The sequence below is a fragment of the Halichoeres trimaculatus genome, unplaced genomic scaffold, assembly GCF_033239565.1.
Source record: "Halichoeres trimaculatus isolate MK-OKI-2021-1 unplaced genomic scaffold, fHalTri1.1 fHalTri1_scaffold_12, whole genome shotgun sequence".
In the NCBI taxonomy this organism is placed as follows: domain Eukaryota; kingdom Metazoa; phylum Chordata; class Actinopteri; order Labriformes; family Labridae; genus Halichoeres; species Halichoeres trimaculatus.
In genome coordinates, this window is record NW_027437190.1 from 23,071,396 (window position 1) to 23,098,465 (window position 27,070).

General features: G+C 42.7%; 2 protein-coding genes across 2 annotated transcripts; one reads left to right on the forward strand and one right to left on the reverse strand.

Moving 5' to 3' along the window:
* Nucleotides 1-3,784: 3,784 nt before the first annotated feature.
* Nucleotides 3,785-5,728, reverse strand: cox6b2 (cytochrome c oxidase subunit 6B2). Its single transcript, XM_074684345.1, has 4 exons — nucleotides 5,604-5,728; nucleotides 4,992-5,124; nucleotides 4,509-4,609; nucleotides 3,785-4,103 (listed from the first exon to the last, which is right to left on the reverse strand). Exons 2-4 carry the CDS (start codon nucleotides 5,095-5,097, stop codon nucleotides 4,050-4,052), a joined length of 261 nt encoding a protein of 86 aa, XP_074540446.1. The 5' UTR covers nucleotides 5,098-5,124; nucleotides 5,604-5,728; the 3' UTR covers nucleotides 3,785-4,049.
* Nucleotides 5,729-7,337: 1,609 nt separating this feature from the next.
* rasip1 (Ras interacting protein 1) lies at nucleotides 7,338-15,671 on the forward strand. The gene is made up of 16 exons (XM_074684341.1): nucleotides 7,338-7,597; nucleotides 8,244-8,365; nucleotides 8,627-9,078; nucleotides 9,248-9,508; nucleotides 9,587-9,828; nucleotides 9,913-10,077; nucleotides 10,602-10,806; nucleotides 10,892-11,190; nucleotides 11,284-11,445; nucleotides 12,987-13,027; nucleotides 13,320-13,474; nucleotides 13,622-13,734; nucleotides 14,341-14,629; nucleotides 14,721-14,884; nucleotides 14,967-15,108; nucleotides 15,199-15,671. The coding sequence occupies exons 2-16, from the start codon at nucleotides 8,244-8,246 to the stop codon at nucleotides 15,375-15,377; spliced, it is 2,991 nt and encodes a 996-aa protein (XP_074540442.1). The 5' UTR covers nucleotides 7,338-7,597; the 3' UTR covers nucleotides 15,378-15,671.
* Nucleotides 15,672-27,070: the final 11,399 nt, after the last annotated feature.

A 27,070-nucleotide genomic window follows, 5' to 3' on the forward strand; every position in this document is an offset into this window, starting at 1 on the left:
ACAGAATTATAAGCTTCACAAGCTATATTGCTTTATATTTTATGTTACAGAGTATAAAATAGAATATCAAAAAATTAAGATGTAAAATGTAAAGATATGGAACATTAAAGAATATTTATGAGGGAAAAAAGAAAAAAAAAAACAGAAAATAATAATAAAGAGAAATAATTACAAGGTGGGATGTGGAGCTGTGCAATTAAAAGTTCAGTTGGCATTAATATAAAATTTGTACCAGCCCAGGTCACATATACGGGTCTCACGGTCATATTCCAGGAAATTTTGAGCATCTTACTGTTTGTTTACAAAGATTTGCTGAATTCTAATGTAACAACTTTTGTCTGATATCTAAATGTGTGTGTGTGTGTGTGTGTGTGTGTGTGTGTGTGTGTGTGTGTGTGTGTGTGTGTGTGTGTGTGTGTGTGTGTGTGTGTGTGTGCGTGCGCACGCCCATATTTGAGCTTACATGATGATTCAATTGTGACCTGCCTAGGGACTGCAGATGTAAATCAGCTTAGCTTTGAGCTAACTCTGGTATGATGCAAAGTTCCTTTTCAATCAAAAAATAAAGTTGGTAAAATAAGAACACAAAAGATTAGATAACACAAAAAAGTCTTCTGTACTTTTTATTGTACTTTTTAATAGATCAAAGTAAAGTGAAATGTGACTTGAGAGCAAAGGTTGATGTTTTTAAAAATGTGTCACCCATCCACACCCCCGCATCTCATTTACATACACATTGCATCATAGTCTAAATTCACTCCTCCAGGAAAAGAGTCATTCTGATGCAACTTGTCGGTTGTCAAGATGATTGGAGACGTCACTTGAAGGAGGGCAGATGGTTCCCTTTCTTTGAGTTTTCAGTCCTAAATTCAAAACGCTGTCACTTACGCATGAAATGACGAGTAATTCTTGAGAAAACAAAAAGAGGAAATAATAGAGAGGCGGGCGTGCTGGTGTTTAGGTTCACTCCTCATTCTTCACTACTTTACACATCTCTGTCCCTACATCCCATCTGGATCCTGGGAGCTGTTGCTAAGGAAACTCATCCCTCAGCATCCCCTCTGGTGACCTGGACTGAGTGAGCAGATCAAATTATGAGACATCTGCAAACACAGAAAGACACAGAGAGAAACAGAGACACTTCAAGAGGGAGGAAGTGAAGAAAAGATGCATCCGCTTGGTCTTTATCTTCTTCACTTTGTCATGGACACACAACAAACCACTTCCTGCCACAGCCCAAATTTGTGTGTGTGTGTGTGTGTGTGTGTGTGTGTGTAAGATTATGATGATGGGAATATGTTTGTAACCATGTAGAACAAACAATATAATTTTTGCAATTGAAAAGCTTTTTTAATCACAACGAACAAGTAGTTTTCATGTTTCTGTAAATTAATAATGTTTTCACTTTTCCCAGAACTTTGGCAATTTTCTAAATGTTTGGTTATTGGTTGTGTGGTTTGAACAGCATAGTATGCTTTACTGATTATAAAATTGTGGTCAGAAAATTTTTGACTATTATCAGATCAGACTACAGATCAGCAGTGTGATTGTTACCTGAAAGACTGAGAGGAAGTGTTGCAATAACCGTTTTCAGCAGATTTTTCATTAAAAATTTGGCACAAAAGTGCCCTCTCCTGTTTATTACTTGCCACTGAGGCATGGAGGCAATCTGGAACAGGGGTCTGCAACCCATGGCTCTGGAGCCTCATGTGGCTCTTTGACTCTATGGTTATGGCACCTTGTAGCTTTGAATTAACATTGTGGATATTTAGAGTTTTTATTTTTCTTACAAAAGGTATTAATGGTGCTTTGACACTAATAAAACCATGATAACTGTAACTCTAACCTTAAACACACCAACACCGGCTCTAACCCTAACCCAAGAGACACCAACCCTGAACCTAATGCTGAAACACACAACCCTAACTCTAACCTTAAAAACTGACCATAACCCTAAACATTGACCCTAACCCTGAATGCACTTTCCCTAACCCTAACCTAACCCTTACACTAAAACAAAGTATTGATTTAACATATTGTTGAACAACGCATGCATCACATCTTATTTTAAAGCTTGTCATTTCCCTACTTTACTACATTAACAGCCCACCAATTTTGCCTTTACCTTAACCTGTGGCTAACCTCAAGTTTTGCACCCCTGGTAGGATAACGTAACAAAAAGACAAACCTGCAGAAAATATAGATTTTAAATTTTGTGTAAATGGATTCATTTAACTGCCGTGCCAGCTTAATATACATACTTGATGGCAAGAAATTAGCTGACAATAAAAAATAACGAGTAGAGCAGCATTATCAATATAGGCTGTGTTATTAAATACAAGTCTTCTTTTAGTAGTTCTACAATTTCATAAATTAAAAAAATATTTTGTTGGGATAATTAAATAACATACTTTAACCGTGTTTAAAATTGTATTCACCTATGGCTTTTGGAGGAGATAAAGTATATTTTGTGGCTCTGGAATGACATGAATCCAAGTGAGATGAGGCAAAATGTCTTTTGGTGGTAAAGGTTGCAGACTCCTGATGTAAAAACAAAAAATAATTATAGAATCAGAATTTGTGCAGTAATAAAAGTAAATAATTAACATATCCCAAAGTTCACTAACCCTAACCCTACTTTACTTTAAATCACACCCTATAGATTTTATTTCTTGAGATCAAAACAAGAGTCGAACACACCTTTCAGGCAAGTCTGGACATACTCTGGGAGGTAACAGATGAGGTGAGCTACGGAAATTCAAGGTTGTGGTTGTGCATATAGGACAGACGTGCCACTATTTACTTCTAATAAAAGGTAAAGGGCAGTGTAACTCAAAAGACTGAGACTTTACTTTTGAGTTTGTTTTTTGTTAAGTTAAAAAAGCATTGCCTTATGAAACATTTACCATCCTTATGGAGTATCTTTTTATTAAGTCTAACAATTTTGTTACAGTCGCACAATGGATCATTTTTTTTCAACTCACAGCTAAAGCAAAGGATGTTCAGAACTCAGAAAACTTTGAATGTGTCGAAGAACACCTCAATAACACTATGACAACACTGCCTTTAAAATTTACAAATCTATTTTGTTTGGTTGTTAAAGCTCAGCACTGACTCAGCGTATTTTATTAATCCAAATATTTCAGATGCTTGTCTGCTGTGAAATGCTTCCTTATGTAATATCAAAGGGCTTTATCTCAACTACGCCCATGGGAGCTGTTGTTGCTACAGCTTAACTGTGCCGCTCTGTGGCAAAATGGAGTATTACATCAAAGCAATCATTCTTGCTTCTATAACAACACTGCCATCATCTGGTTAACTTTGATGATACTTTGAGTAGACAGACCTGGGGGTGTTCAGAAAGATACAATATATTGAAGATGTATTATTATAATGAAGATGGCTGGAGGCTGTGTACTCCAATCCAAGAAGACTGCAGGCCTCTGCAAATGTAATGAAAAATTAAGATGGCAACAATTTGAAGTATGGAACTAGTTAGACTTCAGATCACTGATAAAAGTAGCTTAGTACAATATCATAGAAAGATAATAGAATATAAGGATTTATTTGATCCTTTCTAGAGAACAGACCAAAATCATTAAGTGTGCCCATCTGGACATCCTGGTCTTCTTGCACTGCCTGTATTTTAAAAATGTATACTTGTCAGGAGGAAAAGTATTAAACATGAACTCATGGAGCAGGAGTACCATGTAAAATACTGGGTCATGGCTGGCTTGTAAAAATTTCAAAAGAAAAAAGCACAGAAACTGTAGAATGAAGACTCTTCTGGTTAAGTCAAAACTGTATTTATTGATTGAAAGGTCAAAGACGTTTACCATTGACATAGGAAACGAACTCTTGACCTTAACATTTGAACATTTTAAAGTTGTGCGTATTTATAATTTAAGTAAATACTAGTTACATCAGTGATGATGATAATGATGGTTAGAAAGCTGTATTAGTTGTCCTCAGGCACACAACAGAGGTAAAGATGTACGCAACAGAATTTCCTGTAAAGGACTGTCTTGATTTACAACGATCAGCAAATTTCAGATCTTTCCAGGGAAACTCCCAGCCTCTATCTGCTCGTCCCATTTGGAAACCTGTAACAAATATGAAAGAAAGAATAAGCCTAACTGAAAACAAATCCGTACTCTATTACGTTTTCTTTTAGCTCATTTCTATTCAAAGAAAAGGACATGTAACACATCGATTTCCAAGTCAGTGCAAACGGTCGTAAGAATTGCAACCTTTTTGAACTTAAGAGACAAAACACGAAACGGTTTCAAGACTTTTTTTTAAATTAATTTGACGAGAAAGATGCACAGCAGAAAAGAAGAAGTATTTCTTAACTCTCTTCAATGTCCTAAGAGGCCTCCAAACCAAAAGAAGTTACTTTGAGGAAACTGATCAAGAGTGTACTTTAAAAGTCTTTACAATGCATGCCAAACAGATAAGTCATTTAAAATTTCCAAGGAAATCATCAAGGCTGGAACCCTAAAACTCACCCAGCTCAAGGGACAAAGGCTTTTGTATACCCTCTGGTACCAATCACAGGGGGCCACATCTTGGTCTCTGGCTGACAGTGCTTTGTTGCACCTGTGGAAGTCTAGAAGAAGAAAGATACCTTTACATTAACCCCTGTTGTATCTTATGATGTGCTTCGTGTTTGTCACACAGAATGAGCTAAAAAAGTAATCAAAGTTTTTCACAAATTAATATCGTCAAAAGGTGCGCATATTATTTTGATTCATAAATGCTACCAATAAAAAAAAAACTAGTGTGTTTAACTTAAAGTGAAACCTTTGACAGGAATGTAGTGGGGTTAAATTTGTAAATGTGAGAAACGTTACTAAACATAAACACATAATGATAAGGTCAGGCATCTTACAGTTAATCATCCATGGTATCAAACACTGTATACATTAACTGAAGGTTGTGTAAACAATGTCATGATGAGTCTAAACATGGAGCTAGGTTCACGTCCTCACCCAAGTAGTTCTGGAAACAGTTGCGGGTCTGGTTGGTGTTGGGGAATCGGGCGTCGAAGGGTGCAGTCCTGTATGACTTGATCTTATCTTCAATAGTCTCAGACATCTTTGTGTTTTCGCTTCACGTGAAAAACTAAAACAGATCACATACAAGGTCAATTCACTTCTGTAAAGAACGTTAGATGTCAGCCTTAGACGAGGCAAGCAGCGTAACTTCGATGAACTCTATGCTAGCTAAGCTAAAAATAGCACGGGACCGATATGTATCAATAAAGTTAAGCTTTGTTTTTCTTTCAATCACAATGTGTGTTTCAGAAGAGTACATGATAATACTACACAGGCTTGCGCCTGATCTATGGATAGATTTACATCAAAAAAAGGGCACCGTAACATACGAAACAAAAGTTAGCATAGTTAGCATAGCTTAACAGAGTTTCCAGTAGCAGTAGCTAAAGCTAGATATTAGCGTAATGCCAAAACGTCAACGTTTCTGGATCTGAAAGTGAGCTGCCATATTTACAAAAACCTGGTTGTTTCAGGGGGCGGCAGGAGGCCAGAAAACAAGAACAAAATACCAAAAGGATAAAAACTGAAGAGAAACAGACAGCTCACCTTGGGTTGTTCCTCACCGTGTCCTCAGTTAACGCTGGAAAGTCGTCCTTCCAACCGCAAAGGATTCTGGGATAAGTGTCACGCAGTCCAATAAGGTGGCGTCTCGTTGAAACCAGCCTTTCAATCTAAAATAGAAAAATAATAATGATAATGTGATAACATTTCTTAATCTTCAACCGGGTAAAGCCATCGTCTATTAGCATTAGCCTGTGTTTCAGGTCAGTTCAGAATACTGAAAATATTAGAATAGTCGTAAGTTGTTTCAGAATTTGAAAGGGAAAAAAAGGGGTGGCTGTGGATCAGTGGCACAGTTGTAGTTACTTGGTTGAGGGTTTGATCCCAGCTCCTGCATTTACATGCCAAATTGTGTTTGAGCAAGACACTGAACCCCAAATTGCTCCCACTGTCAGCCAGTGGTGTGTGGATGATGGTTCCCTACCATATCTGCCTCAAATGAGTATGAGTGTTGTTGTATGAGTATGAGTGTCATTGATGGCACAATGGTGTAAATCTAGGTAAGATAGCATCAGACAGTGGTGCAGAGTCTAACTGCAGATGGAAGGAATATCCTGTGGTAGTGCTCCTTCTTGCAGGTGTGTTGTGATTTACTCAAAGCCCTCTCTGTCTCATGCAGCTTTGCAAGCTTTGCTAGCATCCACCACTCACCCACCTCCTCGAGAGGGTCCAAGGTGCAGTCCAGGACATAACTCGCCTTCCTGACCATCTGTTCTTCCTGTCCCTCCGTACTGCCTTCTCCCCAGCAGACCATTGCATAGAACAGTCTAGAAGCTACCACATTGTTTGGCAAGTGAGGCCATAATGTTAATTTTCTATTAAAGCAACATGCATTACAAGATATTATTTTGTTTATCTACCTCGAGAGAAGATACATGAAGCCTCACAGTCAAAGTATTATTTCAAGCCCTCTGATCCTTTTCTTTTACTGTATCACTCAGTTGCCCTCTGTTCTGTTTTTGCCTGTTCCACACATAGCTGAAGCTGAAATGCAGTATCCTGGTATAAGCACGGTTGAGGGTCCCTGACCTGTCTCAGCCATGAAAATCAGATATTGAAGAATTTATCTCTCAGCTGACTAAGAGACAGTCTCCTTTCTATGTCCGTCATCATCTTCCTGTTGGAGAAGAGGTCAAAGGTTACAGGTGTCACTGTTGCTCCCTCTGGCTTCCTGTCTCTCAATGAGTATGTTTCCTTCATCCTCTTTCCAGCAAAACTTCAAAATGATTGGTGTGTGAGTGTGTGTGTGTGTGTGTGTGTGTGTGTGTGTGTGTGTGTGTGTGTGTGTGTGTGTGTGTGTGTGTGTGTGTGTGTGTGTTTGTGTGTGTGTATGTGTGTGTGTGTGTGTTTGATGTGTAGCAGGAATGTCTGTTTTTCATTTCAAAATCACAACACAGTACAGGATATAAATGTCCACAACCTGCAGATCAGATGTTGCTTCAGAGACCTGTCTGACATATAAACTCAGGATGACACTGTGCGTCTTTTTGTTTTAGATTATGAAAGATTTAAATAGTCTTTGTGTTTTGAAAAATTCCCATAAAGGTTTTTAAAAAAGTCATATCTGTGTATAAATTTACCCCTCTCAGCTTTCTCCCAGTTTCTCCCTCTCTTTCTCTCACTCAGCCAGGATATAGGTGTTGTCCACTGCAGAGGAAGGAAATTCTGTCACTTAGAACAATGGGCCTGTTTCTCTATCTATAGACCCAGAGAGGACTAGAGCCGGAGGGAGAGAGGGAGCAGACCTTGTTCTGTTAGACAGAAAAAAAGGTATTTTCGTGCAGACGACTGACCTAATGGGTGTTAAGGGTTAGAGTCTCGTAAGTAGATGCGTAACAAGTTTAGGAACAAAAAAATGGAATTTCAACCAAGAAAAAGTGAATCATTCAAGGTTTTTAGGTTACTTTGAACAGCATATTTGCAATTTGCCTTAAAAAAATTACATCAACTTTCTTTTGACGGATAAGAAGCAATTGTGGGTAAGTGTTTTGAAAAACTGAATACTTAAACCATATTTTGGAATGAATAAAACTAGTCATTTTTGTCATAAGATCATGATGAACGTGAGGCTCATTAAAAATGATGTCTTATCTATCATGAAAGCAGAGTTTATGAGCAGAAAAAAGTGTGAAAATGTTTAATGATGTGTCGTTTTGTCAAGACTTGTACTTTAAATAGTTGTTGTTTTTCCTAAGATATATAATAGTTGTCTTTTTAGGCCAACGCATTACATCTTTTTCATGAGGAAAATGGAAGCGCTATGTTAATTTTGATGTTGAATTGAGTGAAGTGGGTATTCCCCTATCAGTGCAACAGCTGGACATGAGTCCTCCAAAAGATGCTTCCTGTTTGTGGATGGGAAATTCACGCTTTGATTACCAGGAGCAGAGGGGGGTGTTTTCAGTTAATTTCTCCCTGCTTGTTTTCACCATGCTGACAGCCTGCTGTAGGCATCCTGTTGATATCTTCTGATGTTGACATCATACCACTGTTTTATTGTTTCAGCCCTGGCATTGCTGACATACATGCTTAGCCAAAACAAGGAGGTAGATAAAGCAGATAAGGGGAACTTGGTGGCAGTTTTGGTTCTTGATGCCAGCATCCTTTCATTTCTCTCTCTTTAAGATGGAGGGGTCTGGAAGTCCTCGCTTCAGAAAGCTTCATTTCCCAGTGGGTCTTTGGATCAACTCACCAAGGAAACACTTTGCCAAGCTTGGGGGTCGCTGGCCGAGTGCTATCTCTGTCAAGTCAGTCTTAAGCTCTCTTAAACTCTTGTTTCATGTCTCTGTGTGTGTCCTTAGTCCATGAAACCTGCATGTTGGTTTTTGTTTGGCAGTATGGCAACTTATCATCTTTCCTCCACTGTCATTAGTATCCCTTACATCCTTTGACTATTCGCTGTTTATTTTAGTCCTTGTTGTTTGTCCGTGTTTTGTCAGTCATAATTCACAGCTGACTGGTCCCTTCCTTTCTCCTACATCTGTCTTCCCCTTCTCTGTTGTTCCCAGGTCCACCACAAGCTCTGACGCAGCCTCTCTCCACGAGGCCCCCTCTGCTCCTTCCTCTTCCCTTTCTACCTCCACCCCCTCGCTGGCTTCCCCTGCCCAATCCCCATCCCCTTCCCCAGCGTTCCTCAGGCCGCGGCCTGCAGGGCCTCAGTCTCGCACAAAGCGCCTTTCCCACCTCTTCCTGCGAGGGCGCTCTAACAGTGACCGAGACCGGGCGGTGGGGGAGAGGGAGAGAGAGGTTTGGGCTCATTCGGCTACTTCCTCCTCTCATCATTACCTCCCCCCTGCCTCATCATCTGCTCCAGGCCTGATCAAGATCTATGGGGATGCCCTCTCCAGTGGGGCCAACTATCGCTCCCTGCTGGCCAACATTCACTCTACAGCCAGGCAGCTCATCGCCCAGGTCATCACTCGGTACACTGAGAGGGAGAGGGAGGAGACAGATGACGCAGGTATAAGAGTTTCTCTCATCTTAACCTCTGCTGAGACCCATTAAAAGGATTACTCGCTTTCATTTTGTTAACCAAATTGTGAATGACCTAATATGAAAAATAAACTGTACTTCTATGGAAAAATAATTATCCTCCACCCTCAATCCCCCCTTCCTCTATTACCTTCTAGTTCTCCAGAAACACAGCCCAGAGGACTTCCTGTTGTGTGATGTAATTGGAAAGCCCATCCCGCAGCCAGATGGAGCTATCAAATGGGAGACAGAGTGCCGGAGAAGTGTTGCCCCATGGGAATGTCCCCTGTTGTTAGTGGACATGTGGCGGCCTAAGGATGGATTTGAGCGGCGCTTTGAAATCCAAAAAAAGGAGGACTATGAAAGAGAGGAGATGGAGAGGGAGAAGGAGCGTGAGAGGGAAGGAGAGACCTATCAAGGTGAGTTAAACGCTTAACAGGCAGGTAGGTTACATTTTCATACATGATGTGGGGTATAACTGATCATCTGGGTAACAGGTGTGCGCTGGCGCCGAAGCAGGATGTTATCAGGGGGTGGACCAGAGGAGAGTGAGCGAGGTCATCATGGAAGAAATACAGAGCTCAGGAGGAGCATCAGTGACATGAACTTGAGTTTGCGGCGCCGCCAAGGCAACCATGTCAATAAGGACCAACGGGGTTCAGGCAATCGGCCAAACAACAATACAGCAATACAGGACAGGAAGAACATAGTGAGCATGATCAGCCCACAGCCAGGAGAGGTAAAGATGAGGAGGTGATAAGAGAAACTGATCAACTGACATATTATGGTCTAACCATCTTTGACTTGAGCCTTTATTTTTCAGACCAGAGCTTCAAAAGCTGAAGGAAAGGTTGGATGGACAAACCAGCCAGCAGAGGATGAGAGAGATTACTCCAACTGCGACCTGGAAGTGATGTCACAAAGTCTAATCCTTCCACCCACAGACCGACCCTACTTCCTGTTGCTGCAGGGTTATGATCAGAGCAAGGCAAGACATGCTGGTAGATGATATCACAACACAAATAGTCCTAAAGGCAGACATAAACAGAAGCACACATAGATATTTACATGGTTCACAGGGGCATACACACTCCTGTGCACAAATTTGGCCTTACAAGCATGCTGTGAAAGATTTCACAGTTGTCCATGTGTGCACACACCCTGCACATGACATCATACCTGCATGTCTGTAATCGCCACATACCATCAGGGTTTCCATCCCTCCACAAGCCTCTCCCATTCAGCATCCTGCACAAAACAGCCCCAGAGCAGCACAATACCGGAACAATTAACCCAACGATTGCACCCAACTCCTCTGTGTACATCACTTCATCTCACACAATGACCTCACACAGGTCTCCATTGTCGCAAACTGTGACACACTTCATTCCTTATCAGCCGCCCTCTGTTCAACTTAACATCTTGGAGATGAAGAGACTGATATAAACTGTAGTACTTTTAAGATAACAGACCTCCCTGACTTCGCTCTGCCCTTCACTGTGTTGTGTTTAGGATTTTGTTTTGTACATCATGGCGGGACATACCCATGTGTTTGGAAGAAAGCCCACGATGAGGGAGAAAGAGAGGGATAGAGAGAGGGAGAGGAAGGGGAAGAGGCCTCTGAAGGTGGACACGTTCCTCTCTGCTCCGGACCTGTTGGTCAGGCACTTACTGGTCAGGAGAGACTCAGCCGTTCCCGACACGCCCACTGGGCAAGGTACAAAAGCTGTCACTAAATCATATCCTTTCACATCCATTGTGCACCTGCTGGGTTGTAGTCCTCTAAATGTGTTTTCTTATAGCTCTGATGCGGCCCTTCAGAGGAGGAGCAGTCACACACAATGGAGTGGCCCTCTACAGGGAAACCGTCCTGAGGCCTGGGGATGTGATAGGTCTGGGGAACCACTTTCTTTTTCTGTACCGTGACCCCCGTGTGACACCAGCTCCACCTCTGGCATTGACCCTGCCATGGCAGACCGATGTCTCTACCACCTGCTGCCCTTCAGGGTCGGTTGACAGGCAGGAGGCTCTGAGGACGTACCTGGGATCTACTGAGGCAATCCTGAAGTTCCATCCTCGTCACGCAGATTCCCTGTTACAGGTGAGATAGACAAAACAAAGATGCTGTCATCCTATCTATCTGGTGTCTAAAAAAGTATCCTTGCATTGTATTTATTTGTCTTTTTTCTTGAAGGAGATTATCTCCAAAAATTCTTCTCCAGACTCTGGCGGTGGACCTTTAGCTCCTGCGTATCTCCTGTCAGTCATGATTGATCATGCCTCCAAACACCTGGATCCTGCTCTCACACCACAGATATTACTCAAATCAGCAAATCTAATCAAAGAAATTGTCTGGGTGAGTAAAAAGAAAAGCTCAAGGGCCTAAAATGTAAAATAAAGAATAATCTAGGCGTTAGCCTTGTTGCCTGGGACAAAAACAAACAAGAAATACCAAGGACCAGTGCTGCGGGTCATTTATTATGAGGCCTTCTCCCTTCATCTACTTAATTCGAATTTGCTTACTACATACTGCTTATTAAAGTAGTATGTAGTAGGCACTGCCTACTACATACTACTTTCATAAGCAGTATGTAGTATGACTGTTCAGTTGGGTAAATTTTTGTAGTATGCTACGCTGGTCTTCAGTTCGAAGAAAACAGAAGTTGGCTACGGCTGACTTTTTTTCCCCAAAAAACTTTATTGAAAATGTAGAAAATAAACAAACCACGAGTAACTTATCTGCAAATATATTGCCAGAGAGAGCATTTTATATTATCTTTCAGTGGTGGAGATGATGAGGATTTAAAGATAAAAAAAGAAATGGCTCTTATATCTATATTCCTCTGCTACTCCGGTTGTTGTTGCTCCGCTCTCTGCCATTTTCACTTCTGATATGGGACCAGGCGCATTGCATTGTGGGTAACAGTAGGCGAAGCAGACTGGTCCGATGCATACTGTGGATTTTTCCTGATTCAGTACGTCATCCGGGTGTTTTTCTCATACTACAACTCTGACATTTGTTCGCATACTGCATACTGCATACTGCATACTGCATACTGCATACTGCATACTGCATTATGGTCGAATCAATAGGCTCTGCTAGTATAGTATGCAAATTTGAAAACGGCCTGTGTGTTTTGTCGTGTTTAACAACATCTTAGTTCAATGTGTTGGCATACTAATGATTGGTAAGTAACACTAAGTGTGAAGTGACATTGAGACTGAAAGAACTGTACATTTTACAGGTATTTAGTCGAAAACCAGAGCTTAGGACTCTGGTATATTTAAGATGGTTCAGAATTACATGAAAACATAGTTAGTATGGTTCAGCCTACATGGGAAATACATTTCAGAACATTTTAGTAAGATGACCATCTCATTAACCCAACTTTAAATGCATATCTGATGTTTTGGCAAGTTGGTCACCAAAGTTATTCATTAACATCCTCCAAACATTTGAGATTGTAAATTTAATCTAGTAATTTAGAGCTGAAAAACAACAGCTCAAAATATAAACCTGCTCTTCTATGTTATGTACAATGAGTCTTCAGAGGTTTCAAAGTAGGTTAATCTGTGCAGTGTCTGAACTCTGAACCTATGTATGGAATTAAGGCCATGACCACAGCTAACCAAGCTTGGCAGAAAAACATCAGGTATGCAGACTTTGGTGGCAACTTTAAGTCAAACAGAGAAACCAGACAACTAGACAGACATGTGCCCTTCATTGTGGCCCGCTACACTGTGGACAGGAGTGAGGATGAGCTGATGTCACCGCCCTCCTGCTGGAAAATGTGCTGTAATTGTCCTGGCTGCAGGGCGAGACTCTGCTCCCCCTCATCCACCCCCACACTAAGCTGGGATGTCTCTCCTCTCTTCTGTCTCCAACTCTCTTCACAGGATAACATTAAGGAATTTGGGGATAAGCATCCCACGCAAAAGTAAGAACATTTTTGATCGACGTCATGTTTCCTCTGTTTAGAGATTTCCTGACCAGTGATGTGTGATACATTTGTGCCTGTGCTGTTATGTCTTTGGTAAATTTTTCTTGTATGATGGAAACATTGTTGATGAGGAAATGTGGAGCAAATGCAGTTGAGTAACATAAATCAGTCTATTTTTACTCACAGTATGGTGTATTTCCCCTGTAAAGCACAAACAAAACACTGACAGGAGAATGTTCACAAAACTTTTACAGCTCAAATAACTTTGGCATTACATAACTGTCTCCAGCTCCACAGAGCAGGAAGGGGAGATAAGCACGCCAAATGTCCAGAAACTATCATCTGACCTTCGACCCCTGATGTTCTGGATGTCGAATGCCACAGAACTTCTGAACTTCTTTCAGGTCAAAGTTGAAGCTATGGAGAAAGAGTGGGAGTTTGAAGGTGAGAGTGGGATCTAGATAGAGAATAAAGTGATTGAGTGAGCAAAGGCAGTGAGTTAAGCACAATTTTCCTGTGAAATGAAATAAGATTGGACTTTGATTTCACTGGACAAAATTTCTGTTTGATCTTGCTGATGTTTCTTCAAAGCCCCAGGGGACCCAATTCTCACAGCTGACATGGACACCTGCTCCGAAGCTCTGGCACAGCTGGATGATGTCATTATGCACACCTTCCAGCAGTGTGTATACCACCTCACAAAGGTACAGTGTGATACCAAGATGAAAATACATTGAAAACACTATATATACCTACACAAAAATGTCTCAGTGTGGCAGAAAGAATACAAAAACCGATACATGTACCCTTTACAAATGGCGCCAGATGTCAAATATAGTGCAAATTTTGAGAAGCCACTGCAAATTAGACTCCTCAAAGAGACTTCAAAATGTCCCTTTTAAAAGCTCATTACATTTGTTTTCTGTTTTCCAAGATGTTTGTGAAGCTTTCTCACAACCACAAAGTATTTAGTTTAATTTTTTCCAGCTGTGAAAAGCTCCTGCATTTCTTTTGAGCTTTGCATCCTTGGAGACAAGTGTTCATAAATAAAAGCATGTTTGAAGATCATCTGTATTGGTACGTAACCTAATTTCAACCATCTATTTGTGCCACTTTTCCAGGGTAGGATACTGTGACATACAAAAAAGTTATTGAGCTGCTTTTGGCACCATCAAACATTTGATAAAAGTGCTCCAAAAACTTCAGTGAGGGTTAGGGTTCCTTTTAGTCCATCCAATCAGATGCACTTCAATTAAAATGGTCAAATTCTGAAAACATGAACTCAAGATTCTGTCCTTTCTCTTGCATAGACCCTCTACTCACTCCTTCCAGCGCTCCTGGACACCAACCCATTCTCCAGTGAGGAGAAGGAGAAGGATGGGGTCCGGGATGCAGAGGGTGAAGATAAAAGAGAAGGAAGCGAAGAGGTGGATGATGTCCCTGCCCTACCACCTAAAGTTGCAGGACTGGTGGAAGTGTATCGCTGTTCTCTGATGCTGTCACGGGAGGCGTGTTTGTCCCCACCGCTAACATCGCAAACCTTTGGCTACCTCTTCTTCTTCACCAACACCTCCTTGCTCAATACTCTGCTGGAGAGAGGTGAAGAGGGAACACGCTGAACCTCTGAAATTCTACCTGTACGTTCTTTAAAGCTTACACGCTTTATTTTCCTTTTGCCTCCTTTGTCCAGATGGGTTGTTTTCATGGTCCAGAGCGGTCCAGATCCGTACAAACTTGGACCTTGTTCTTGATTGGCTACAGGGCGCAGGATTAGGCGACATAGCTTCTGAGTTCATGAAGAAACTGTCAATCATCGTCAACTTTCTGTGTATTCCCAAGACTCGACTCATCCAGGTAACACAGCTACATGTACCGAGTTTTCCTAGCCCTCATCAAAAACCTGTTTGTTGATCTTTATCCATGTCTCGTCTTCCAGTCATCCTGGACCAATCTACAGGAGGACCACGCCTTGTTGAGTCCCGCCCAGCTGCACCACCTGCTCACGCATTACAAGCTGGGTCCAACCAGAGCCCCGCCTGCATCCTGGGCCCCTCCAGCAGGGACAGAGCTGAGCGGAGGTAATACTAGTTCAAATGGGTAACACCTGAACTGTGCGAATGCTACTGTAAAATATTTATGTCAATTTTTTTCCTTATTGAATCTTTTAGACATCTTTGAGAGCTTTCTGGACCATCCTCCTCTAATCCTGCCCAATGAGACCCCACGCCTTGACCTCTCCCAGCCAATCCCCAGCCCTGAGCTCCAAAAAGAAGTGACACGTCTTCGCACCTTCTTATGGGGACTGGACCAGGATGAGCTCCCTGCCAATCAGAGGACTCGGCTCTGATTGATTTGTCTCTCTTAGGATATTGAATGAAAGTTGAAAAAAGAGCTCCAGCAACAACAAACCAACTGTATTTGATTTTTGGGGTATTTCATTGTCTAGTTGTTCTTTTATAACATTTCCATATAAGTTTGTTTATTCATCTAGGTATTTCAAGTATGAGAAATGTATTGGCTTTAGTTTCTTTATAGACCTTACTTTTACGCAGGGAGTAAAGCCTCATGACTAGGTCACACAGCGTTTAGCTTTACATGACTCGTCCTTGTCTTTCATATATGTTTTTAATGACTCGTTTTAAATAAAACAAACTCTTAAACCTAGTCTGAAAGACCTGCAGTGTCCCTTTGATCTTTGACAAGCTTGTTCCCCACAGCGGGGCCTCTGAGGTTTGGCACTCACCTCAACTTTAACACCAAAGGAATATTCCACAAGGTGGCAATGCAGGACTCATTCCCCTCTGACGTTAAATGATGAGTGTGCAGGTAGATTTGCCTGACTAAGGAGGGGATCATACAACACATTGTACTATCTGCTCTGGTCTCATTTCCTGTAATATTGGGGATGCTTTAGAAAAGGTCGTGACTCAAGAAAGCAAATAAGACTGTGACGGCCACACACAGAGGCTACCTTTACCAAGGTAAGCTGTCATAAAGGGCAGGATTTAATTTCCCGTAGGTTGAAGTGACACACTCAGTGGTCTGATTAGAGGGGTTTCCTTCACAACTTATGTGGTACAATCCCCCAGCCCTATAAAAGTCCAGCTCATTAGGCATAAAGTAGCAAGATGCTGTCATGGACAGACAGCAGACAGGTGATATCATCAGCAGGAGTGAGTAACATCTGAACTTGAACTTGAACTAACACAAATTTGTAATATCCAGTCGATTTCACCGTCTAGTCGGCCAGATGTCTCCAGAAAACAGTTCACCACTTTCTTTGTTTTGAGAGTGAAGCTCTATGACGTCTCCACAAACTGCAGTTTTCATGCTCCTCCCTTGGCAATCAGCCAAATGGCTTCCTTTGTTACGGTCAGCTTCTTGGATGAATTCCTTTACGGTAAAAAGCTTAGAAAACATCAGTCCCATGAGAGCCCCCTGCTTACATCATCACTGCTCCCTCTGGCTCTGTCGCCCCAATTTTTTACAGTACTGGCATCAGAAAAATATGCTATTGAGAAATACCACTTATAGATTATGAATCATGAGAGGAGGCTCCTTGTGGTCACATTTATCAATTAAGTGATTGTAATCACTCTCATTTGAAATTCAGTGCGGTGTATGAGTGAGAGTGAGAGTGTGTTTGTGTGCTAATTTCAACTTTCCAGTAACGTCAAACAGATGTAGTCTGTAGGTTTATAATTAAACACAGATGGGTTTCAGACTGGTTTAGGTCTATGATGATCATGTGAGATTACAGTAGTCTGTGATACAATACGGTGACCAATGTATGAGTACTTTTAAGTAACATGTAAGGTTTAGTAAGCATGTGACACACACTTGGTTCTCTGTGATCTGGATCACTGGCACAGACAAACTGTCATACACACTTTCACCCAAGATCATGTAGTCATAGACACAAGCTTCTTCCAGCGTCTCATACACCCATGCACTTAGTCGACAGAGCTTCTTTACCCAGGTGCAGAGTCCCACACCTGTTGTAGCAGCTCTCTGTAATTAGCTCAACACAATTATCATTGGTGGATGGAGGCGGTGTGTGTGAAGACAATGGGGCAGTTATTCTCTCCCTATCATCTCCTGCTCTCCCCCTGCTGTCGAGTAATGAAAGATTCTTCCTTTCTTCAAAGAGACGGAGTTTCCTACAAAACAGCTGAGTCAGAGGAGAAAAGAGAGAAGGATGAAAAGAAAAGGAGAACAGTAGGGAGGCGAACGCGGTAATGCAATGCTGCTGGTGTGAGGCCCAGTGGACCACAGTGATTGTGTTCATTGTTGTTACACACAGGAGTCATTTTCAGGAACCAGAAAGGGCTCATGGCTCTCCTGCGTAATGCTAACAGCTTAAGCTTGGCATGCCCTCGGTTTCTTTTTGTATCTGGTAACACTTTACCTGGCCTCAACGTCACCCTAAAGCCCAGCAGTCAAGTCATACGTCAGGGCAAGAGGAAGAATACTATGACTGTAAGGCTACTAAAGGAGGTTAAGAAATGGTTTATCAGGAAACTGGAGAGGAAACTGTGAGAGTTTCAGTCCAGGAGTCATCATTGCCAAATATTACTGGATCTGTTTTTTTTGCCAGTGGGAACCTCCATTTGTTTTCGTCATCCTGGTCTCAAAGGGTAAAGGGAGCAATTTTGGGTCTCAGACTGAAAATATTTAAAGACCTGGCAGAGTCACCAGAGAGTCAGCTTTAGTCTGAAACAAAGTGAGAGTGGAATATTGTGCATGGCTTATGGCATTGGAAGGAAACAAGGGATCAGGGGAATCTGTGTTAGGTCACAGACAGACAAAAAAGACAGACTGGGGGAGTATGAATCCACGTGAGGTTTAAGACAAGTCACGAAAAGGTCAGAGGTGCCGGAAGGGAGATCAGTCAGAAGCAGACAGATGACAGACTGTGGCTGGCGACTTGAATTAGAGAAAATGGACGGCGGGGCCTCAGTGCGATGACTAAAAGGCCAAGAGAAAAGCCTCGGTACTCCTCAAGAGGCAGATCTGTTTTCTCCTGGTTACGTCACCTGAACGTAAAATGCACACATAAATACACAAACTGCTTTGGTGCACACATGCATGCACCTCCACACGAGTGCACAAGAGCACACGCAGGGATATAAAAGAACCCCTGTGAGGTCAGATCCACAGGGCTGAGGCTGTCCACTGTTAAAGGGACCAGCCGGCTGAGCCTCACAGTCTCACTGGCAGCTACAACCATCACCACCAACCACTGTACCTTTGCCCTGCCCTGCCCTGCATCAGCCTGCTCTCCACTGGCGGCTGTCTGTCCTGGCCTGCTGATGCTGGTTCTCGGGGGAAGCAGTGCATTCACTGTATGTGTGTACTTTTCAATTTGGGTTCGGGCCAGTGCCACCAATTTGGAACTGGTGGTCTTTTCCTTCTTTCCAAAATGCCCTCGTCTACCTTTTCCCTCCTTTCCGCTTCTTTCCTCCTGTTTTCCTGCCCTTCTCTCGTTCTCGCTCAGTATGTGTCTCTCGGGCCGGGGGGCCTGTGGGCCTGTGGGCCTGTGGGTAGGGGCCTTATTCCATCAGCCTGGGGCTTCTGTCAAAGGCTTGTTCCATTTTGCGTCATGTTGTTGACTGAGCGGACCCCACACTTAACTCCCATAGAGCTGTGGGGTTGGGCGGCAGGGCGGCCGGCTCGGGCTAACCCGGCCCCGTGTTCAGCGTGGTAATCTGATGGCCATGTTTATTTAATGCAGTTCTCCTTTGATGGAACTGAAAAAGTCTTTGGGCTTTTTGTTTCAGCACTTTCACTGCCAGGTCAGAGGTGCTCGCCGTGGTTACGCTCAGGAAGAATAATATTTGCCCTTATATTCGCTCCAAACAGGCTTTTTTCCATATTAGTGTCAGGGATACTCTGTGGCTTTCTGCCTTCCACTGATTCGGCACATTGGAGGTGAAGGGTGGTGGGGGGAGCACACCTCAAAAGCATTGCTCCCCAGAGGATAGCGGGGGTGTTCCACAGGTCGTCCCCAGGCCCTGTTCCTATACCCTGAGTGAACCCCCGTCACAGTCAGCTGCAGATCTGAGAGACAGCCCTGCAGCCATACATACAAGTCCCAGTAGTGAAGGAAAACATACACATAAACACATGAAAACACTCTCCCTCCTGCTTGGCTGCCCCAGACTCCACCTCAGCTGTCAGTTGTCCAAACCTTCCAGGGGTTCTTTTTAATGGAGTTACCAAAAAAACAGTTACCTCTCCTTGTCTGCCTGCGCCTCTCACTGCCTCACCTCAAAAATCACACACCCACCTATCTGCCTTGTGTCAGCTGTTTCAGGACAAAGTCTTCACACGAGACTTTAATCGACACAAAAAGAGAGGAAAAAATGTTCACTGGATCAAATTCTAACCCCTGTTTCTTCTGTACGACCACACCATAAAGAACAAGTCTGTATTACCCCGAGTCACAATGTTTTGCGCTTACTGTCTGCTTTTGAGCTTTAACAATGTTGATCTGACCCAGGACAGTCAGTGATCAGTGGCTTTAAGGACTTGCAATGTCATGCAAGAACACTTCTTACTTTGAAGATCAGTTAGTGCGTCATTTCTCAAGAGAAGAAGCCCAGATTGTGGCTGGAACATTTCACTATTTGATTCAATTTTGTTGTTTTGATTGGCCAATATCTATAAGTGATTATCATAAAAGATAAGACACCTTGGGGATTTAAATAAAGATAATGTTTCATTTTGTTTTACTTTGGTTATTATTCATGACCTAAGAAGGGAAAAGCTTGGTCGAATAGAAACCATGGGCAGACATGCACACACCAGCATGCATAAAAAGAAACCCGATCGCTTCTTAACACTGCTACACCTCACATCTTCAAGGAGATGAAAAGAGAACATGTACAGGATCAACTATTGACACCTCCTGCCCTCAGACTATCCACCTTTCTGTTCTCACATATAAGGCATGTTCCTGGCCTCCCCTGTGACTCTGAGGTATGTGCTTACTCACAGATGAAGGAGTCTAAACTCTGATGTAATCCAGGGGAAACAAGGAAACTAGACCGGGAAACTACCCCGGTGGTAAGTAATCCAATCCCTTCTGGTGCAATTTGGGAGCTCAAAACAATTAGCCACGTGCTGCCCCCGATTCAGCATCAGCAGCCTGACAAAATCACTGTAGACTTGGCCTATTAGTGGACAATGATGTAAAGTCCAATTTAGTAGGTCACCACACAGGTGAAGTTAATCTGGATCAGGGTTTGGCAATGTCGTGTTCACCATTCACAGCAAAGTTGAAAGCCTCAGCAGATGGCACAGAGTGGGAGACAGTTGGAAAGCTGGTTCAGTGAGTCACAAAGAAGTGTTGTCGGTCAAACCCACAGCAAGATGTATGCTTGTGAGGTGTGTGTGTTTAACCTCCTCTTTCCACTCATTGTCACCCCACTGATTAAAGAGGTTTGTCTTTCCTCTGTCAAGCCTCTATCTGCGTGACTTCTTCCTGTCCATGTGCTGTCCATCGTTCTCATCCAACACCCTTTCGGTGGGTGATAGCCTGTTTTACGTCTTTACCTTTGCTATCTCTGTTCAGTCACTCTCTTCCATGGCATCACTTTGTTTGTTCTGATCACAGCTCTATTGCCCGTCATTTACCGTAATGACACAGTGGCCACTTTCCTATGACATCATGTGAAGGGTGGGTAACCCAAAAGCTGTTAAAATGTGCATCATTTCACTGTTTCCTGACTGATTGGCAACTGCTAATGCAAAGCATGATGGAATCCAGACAAAAAATGATAAATTGATCATATTTTAAGTGAAAACCACAGATTTGACAACCCTTTCGCTTGCATTAGCCAACAGCAAGTGTTAGCTTTCAGACATTTCCTTGCTGCTGTCATAAGCTGGCTACATGCTTAGATTACCTTCACTAAGTCTACACTACCAGGAATTGGCAGCTGGTGGGCTCATAAGGCACACGACGAGGGCCATCACCTCTAAGGCAATTTTTCTCTGCATGCTATGACTACAGAGAACAGGCATATTAAAAAAAAATCCTCCAAAGGGTTGGTACCCCTTCCAGTCAAGAGGAGCTGGTTGAAGTGGTCTGGACACCTTATTAAGATGCCCCCTGGGTGCCTCCCTTTGAAGGTATTCCAAAGGAGGAAGACCCAGAGCTCACAACAGGGATAAAATGGATTCATCTTCCCTGAGAACGTCACAGGATTTCGCAAGGAGAGCTGGAAAACTACATCTAAGCTAAGCTGGCTGCCACCATGACCCAGCCAGGAAAAAAAAATAATAGAGAAAATGTTTGATGGATGGATGGATGGATGGATGGATGGATGGATGGATGGATGGATGGATGGATGGTTGGATGAATGAATGGATGGATGGTTTAAAGGATGGATGGATGGATGGATGATGAAAGGAGCAATGATTGGTGAACAGATGACAGGTGGACAGATGGATACATGGTAAATCACAAATGGATTGATGGACGAAAGATGGACAGATTGGTGGATAAGGGATGATGATTAGTTAAATTAATGATGGATGAATAATCAATGAGTTGATGAAAGTTGGATGAATGATTGATGGATGAATGATAGATCATGATGAATGGATGGTCAAATGATAAAAGGATGGATAGATGGGTGATAGATGATAAATGGATGAATAAAAAATGGATGGATGATAGATGAATAGATGGATGAATGAATGGTGGAGGTATGGACGCAAGAATGATGGATAGAGGGATAGCTGGATGGAAAATGATGAAAGATGGTTTGGCAAATGGATGGGTGAATAGATTTAGTAATGGATGGACAGAAGAAAAATGCATAGATCTATGGATTATAAGTGATAAAAGTTATACGAATGGTGGATGAATAATGATGGATGGATAAAAGATGGATAAATTATTGACAGACGAACAAACAATGGGGGGATGGCTGAAAGATGTTGAGTGAATGGATGAATGATGAATGAATGGTCAAATGAAGGAAAGATGGGTCAATGGATAATGGATGATGAATGGATGGATAAGCTGGGTGGAAAGATGGAAGGCTGGCTGGATAAATGATGGATTGAACTTTGTCATACATCCTGTGCTCAAGTGATAGACAACTTGGGCCACAGCTGATTGACACTACAGCAGCCTTTTATCTTCAGTATAAGACCACCACCAGATGAATAAAATTAATTCACTTATTTCCTTACATTCTTTTTGTGTCACTTGTCTCAGATTATCCCATCTACTCCCAGTCCATCCAATTCCATTATCAATTCTTAGTTTCAAAGGATGGCCACTGTCACTCGACCTATGACTTGTCCAGGCTTATTCCTTCCCCTCCTATCTCACTCTTTGTCGTCATTGCTTTCATTTCTTCCCGGTGATTGTCCACGCGCCTGTTGTTTCTGGGCTTTTAGTCCAGTCTGTTGCGGGGCATTTCCTACTTATCGTTCACTGGGCCATTCCTTGCATTCCTGGCATGCTTCCTGGCACTACCAGGGGTCCAGCCAGATGCGAGGGCGTCTGTAATACAAGGCAGACACTGGAGCCAACTTACACCATTCATTCATCCATTGGCGGTGACTCTATGATCTGAATGCATGGTGTGATTGATGAACAGAAGGAAGATGAGCAGACACAGAGAAAAGGGAGGGGAAGACTTAAAAAGGAATTGGTGGTGGGATGTAATGGTTATGTGTGTGAACTCTGAGCCAAAAATAGAATATTCTGGATAGCTTTCATTTCTGAGACCTTGACTCACAGACTGTTATTGATAAAAGAAGACACGTTAGGCATTTAAATATCTCCAGACAGAGCAGTTTGTGGCTAATTGGGAACAGCAGGGGGTCAAGTACACATAAACATTGGGAACAAGAATAGAGAGATTAAAATAACTTTCATGTCATTCATCTTAGTCAGATCCTCCAAGGAAAAAGGTGGTCCTGTAACTGCACACTAAACAAAGCCTTTGTAAGTTCCCACAGTGAACAAAGGTCAAGGAAATTAAACAGAGGCTGGGGTTGTGACAGGTTGTGCAGCTGTTTGAGGAAAAGATGTCTGTCATATTTAGACTTGTCAGCTAGAGATAATGATAATGGTGGTGAAGAAGAATGCAGGCAAACACATAACTTCCATATCTTTCTTTCAATACTGCAGAGATAAGGCAGTATGTCCGAGAACAATGAGGGATAGATAGTTCACAATTTATGTAAACAGTTACGGTAAAATGTTTTCTTTGCACAGGAGGATGCATAAAAAACAAACTGTGATATGACATCTGTGTAAATTTCATTTTAAAAAAAGAAGACAGTGCATCTTCTGTGCCGTGTTTTGAAAGTCATTTCAAACCAGAGTTGACATTTCGTTGAACTTGAAGTCTGCCTCCCCTCCCTGTGCGGTCAAAGCACAGCTTTCTGAATGCGGAGAGAAACCCTTTTTGATGTCTAAACATTTAAAAGCCTCCAAACTGTTGTCCTGGGCTTCCTGGTCCCTTTCCATATGGTATTTTAAAACACAAATAGTGACAGCATGCGGATATGAAATTTCCCTTCCTGTGTTTGCTCTTAGTTATGATGAAATTTACACACTCTGTATGGCTGACGCACAGGAAAAGGTCAGTTAAGTGGTGGTTGAATCAATACAGCTGCCCATGTGCTCTGTTATAAGTTGTGTTATCTGCTATCACTATTGTGGGAGGTTGATTTATGAGTGTCAGCATGTAACAAGCGTTAATTTAATGAAAGGCCAGTGATTGAGAGGCCTGATGTGCGTCAGCGTTGACAGAAACAGACAGCCTATGTCAGGTTAAAGAGGGCAATGGGTTATAAATTGTTTTAAACACTTGAGTGAACCTTCTAAGGCTTGGGAGAACAGACGTAAGCATATGTGTGTTTCTGTGAGTTTGTTTGTGTGTGTCCATCTGTCCCACCCCCTTCCAGGGACTGAGGTCACTTTACGTTGACAAAGTCACTCCGTAGGGCAAACTGCGACGTCACACGAGTCCTCTTCCTTTTGTATTCCCGCTCCCCCTTACTCTTTTTCCTGTTGTCCCTCAATTCCATGCAGCTCTGTTACACACACAAACACAAGCACTCACACACACACAAACACAAGTACTCACACACAGCCCTCCCCTTTTCCCCTGAGTTTGTCAGCAGCTCTATGCTTCCGTAGAATAACACGACAACTGGCTCAGTGTTTGGCTGACGCAGACGCAAGGCGCGCCGGCAAGTAGTGGTCAGCTCTGATACAGTATACATCACTCAAAGACAAACACACTAACACAGATGTACCAGCTCACCACAGAAACGGTGCAAGATGAACAAAAGGGCTTAAAAAAAGCACAAGTATCTCCAGTGCTGAGGAATGTACCCCAAAAAAGAACCCCACTTTTACTCCCCTTTCATTCTCCTCTCGTAATTATGTTCTGCAGTGAACAGACATGCAAATGATGTCCACACAGACTCTGATTACCAAAAGATTGCACTGTTTACATTTCATTGATCCCCCTGTGCACCAGGCTGCAAATGGAGAAAACAGAGAGCAGTAGCAGTGAAGGATGTGAAGTGGAAGCCAGTGAATGTGTAAAAGAGAAAGTAAGAGTGAGCTGAGAGGAAGCACTTTGAAAGGAGGAAGAGATGAGGACAGAGAGAGGGATGCAGACAGGACACGCAATGACAAGAGAGGAAAGAATGTTTAGGGCGACTGAGAATGGCGGTGAAACAAGTAAGGAGGGAGAACCGGAGGAGCGGGAGCTCTGAGACAGGCCTGGGCTCTCTAGTGTATTAACACCAGTCTGAGATGGAGGGAGCAAGCAGGGGAGATGGAAAAAGTGTTTGCACAGTAAAACGTTCCTTTTGCGTGGGTTGCTTGCTTCCTAGTGTACCCCCCTCCTTCTCCTTCCCCTTCTCACACTCTGTCTGTGACCTATTGCTTCAACCAGTTCATTCAGAGATTTCCTCACTGGCAGACGCAAAACTTTTCGTGTGCAGTGTAAGTCAGGGGAAACGTGAGCAAGTGAGCAACACAGAGTCAGTGATGGAGAGGATTCTGTCTGACTCACATGCACGCACATACACACATGAATGCATTCACGTACATCATGTTTCACAGCAAATAGCGTGGAATTTGATTTCAGGACAAAATCTGACATATAAATGTGTTTAATAGAGAGCTGATTTAGACATTTTGCTCCGACAGCTTCTGCAGGAAGAGACGTTTGCCTCATGCTCCCCCTTTTTCATCCCCTGCATCCTGCCCTCTGCACTTCTCTCTCTGAGCTTAGCCAGTGGAGGAAACCTGCAATAATGATGCTGGTTAATGTCTCCCTTTAATGGTCTAATAAAAAAAGGCAAAGCAACAGATGTGCAACAGCTATATCTGCCCCCAGTGGGAAACTCACATGAAAAAGGAAGCAAGCAATTGGCACGCATAATTTGCAAATCACATCCATGGGGATTTTTCTCAAGTAAAGACTTTCAAGTGGAGCAGAGAGTGAGGGAGACAGAGAAGGAGGGTCTCCTGTCATATATCTGTTTAAAAGAAGACAACAGTTCTTTAACACTGATCATTGAGGGTGAGAAAAAGAGAGTCAGAGACGTCATTTTATGGTCTAATGATTGCAGCCCCCTCCTGTGTGTCACTATTTCTCCCTCCCACCACCTTAAACTATTAACACACTCACTAGTTCTCTGACGTAGGTTTAAGTAAGGGGGCAAACTGGGGGGGTAAGGTTACCATGACAATATCCCAGATAGGATACCCCCCCCCGAGTCACGCACTTGGCAGCAAGATAGAGAGAATGAAAGAGTGGCCAAATGACGAAGTAGAGAGGATGAAGACAGGAGATGGAGGGGGTCATTGGGAAACTTGAAAGTGTCGTGTTATAAGAACAAATATTAACAGTAATAGGTTGAACTTCTGGTTTTTCCTTTGAACGTAATCTGAACGTTTGTTTACACAGACCGTCCTGGAATCCCCTGGAGGAAATGAGAGGGAAGCATAAAAATGATGAATTTATTACTACTACTTCTTCTCCCATAATCCTTCTTACCATCGGAGCGGTGTTGCCTCATGACCAGCTCTTTGCATATAACACTCTGAGGTAAGCAGGACACAAGACTTAACCCTAAAATCCCCAAGGCTGCTTTATGATTTACCTGAACATGGTTATTAAAACCCGTAGGCAAACACTTTCGGGAAACCCCTCATAACCAGAACAGGCTGATTTAGTATTTGTTCTCATAATCTGATGACAGCCCTAATCACACTGAGGTATACAATGAACAAAAGCCCTGGACGTTTGACAAACCATCTTTGTCTAAGCACTTCCTTGTCAGATAAATAAACCATAAAGAAGATAACACTCACATTCTGGTTGGAATTGGTTAAAAAGAGTTTTTGGTGCCTTCGGCAAATACTGACTGGGTTGCGCAACTTTGAGGATTAAGAACCTGGCAAAAGGTGAGCAAAGACTGTGAGGCATTCAAATGTTTTGAAGCCTGTGTAATAATGTGTGAACACATGCCATGGCGCACAGGAAAGCGAAGTGCAAAGCATGAAGAAGTTGAGTGAAGCTTGTGTGAGTAAAGTTTGTCTGGCAGCTAGCGCCTGGCAGGCCGTGTCACAGGTTCCCCTTCCTCTCTGATGTCTTTGAGGTCGTAGTCTGAGTGTCTCACTCTGTTTCTCCTCCTATGGTGGTTTACACAGATTGGTGATGTAATGGGTAGCATATGAAGGCCACACACAAACACACACAAGCCAACACACACACAAACACTAATGCTCATGCACGACATACAGACACCGCACTTATACCACCACATACCCATAATTACACACATATACTGTACGCACACCCATTTACACAAACCCTGGAGTCCCCCTTTTCCAACAAGCATGCTCTGCTGCTGTGTTTGCGCTCTCACACACAAAAACAAAAGTCTAAACAGAGACGCATTACCCTTTTTATTCTACCCACCGACATCTCTGTGCATTCACACACACACATTCCCACAGACACATACTTAAAGGCACCCACC

Coding starts and splice junctions, on each gene's coding strand:
- cox6b2 (XM_074684345.1), bottom strand. CDS start 5,097: ATGTCTGAGACTATTGAAGATAAGATCAAGTCATACAGGACTGCACCC. Junction 4,610..4,991: donor CTGTTTCCAGAACTACTTGG/GTGAGGACGTGA, acceptor TTCTTCTTCTAG/ACTTCCACAGGTGCAACAAA. Junction 4,104..4,508: donor GCCTTTGTCCCTTGAGCTGG/GTGAGTTTTAGG, acceptor TATTTGTTACAG/GTTTCCAAATGGGACGAGCA.
- rasip1 (XM_074684341.1), top strand. CDS start 8,244: ATGGAGGGGTCTGGAAGTCCTCGCTTCAGAAAGCTTCATTTCCCAGTG. Junction 9,509..9,586: donor GGAAGGAGAGACCTATCAAG/GTGAGTTAAACG, acceptor TCTGGGTAACAG/GTGTGCGCTGGCGCCGAAGC. Junction 10,078..10,601: donor AGGGTTATGATCAGAGCAAG/GCAAGACATGCT, acceptor TGTTGTGTTTAG/GATTTTGTTTTGTACATCAT.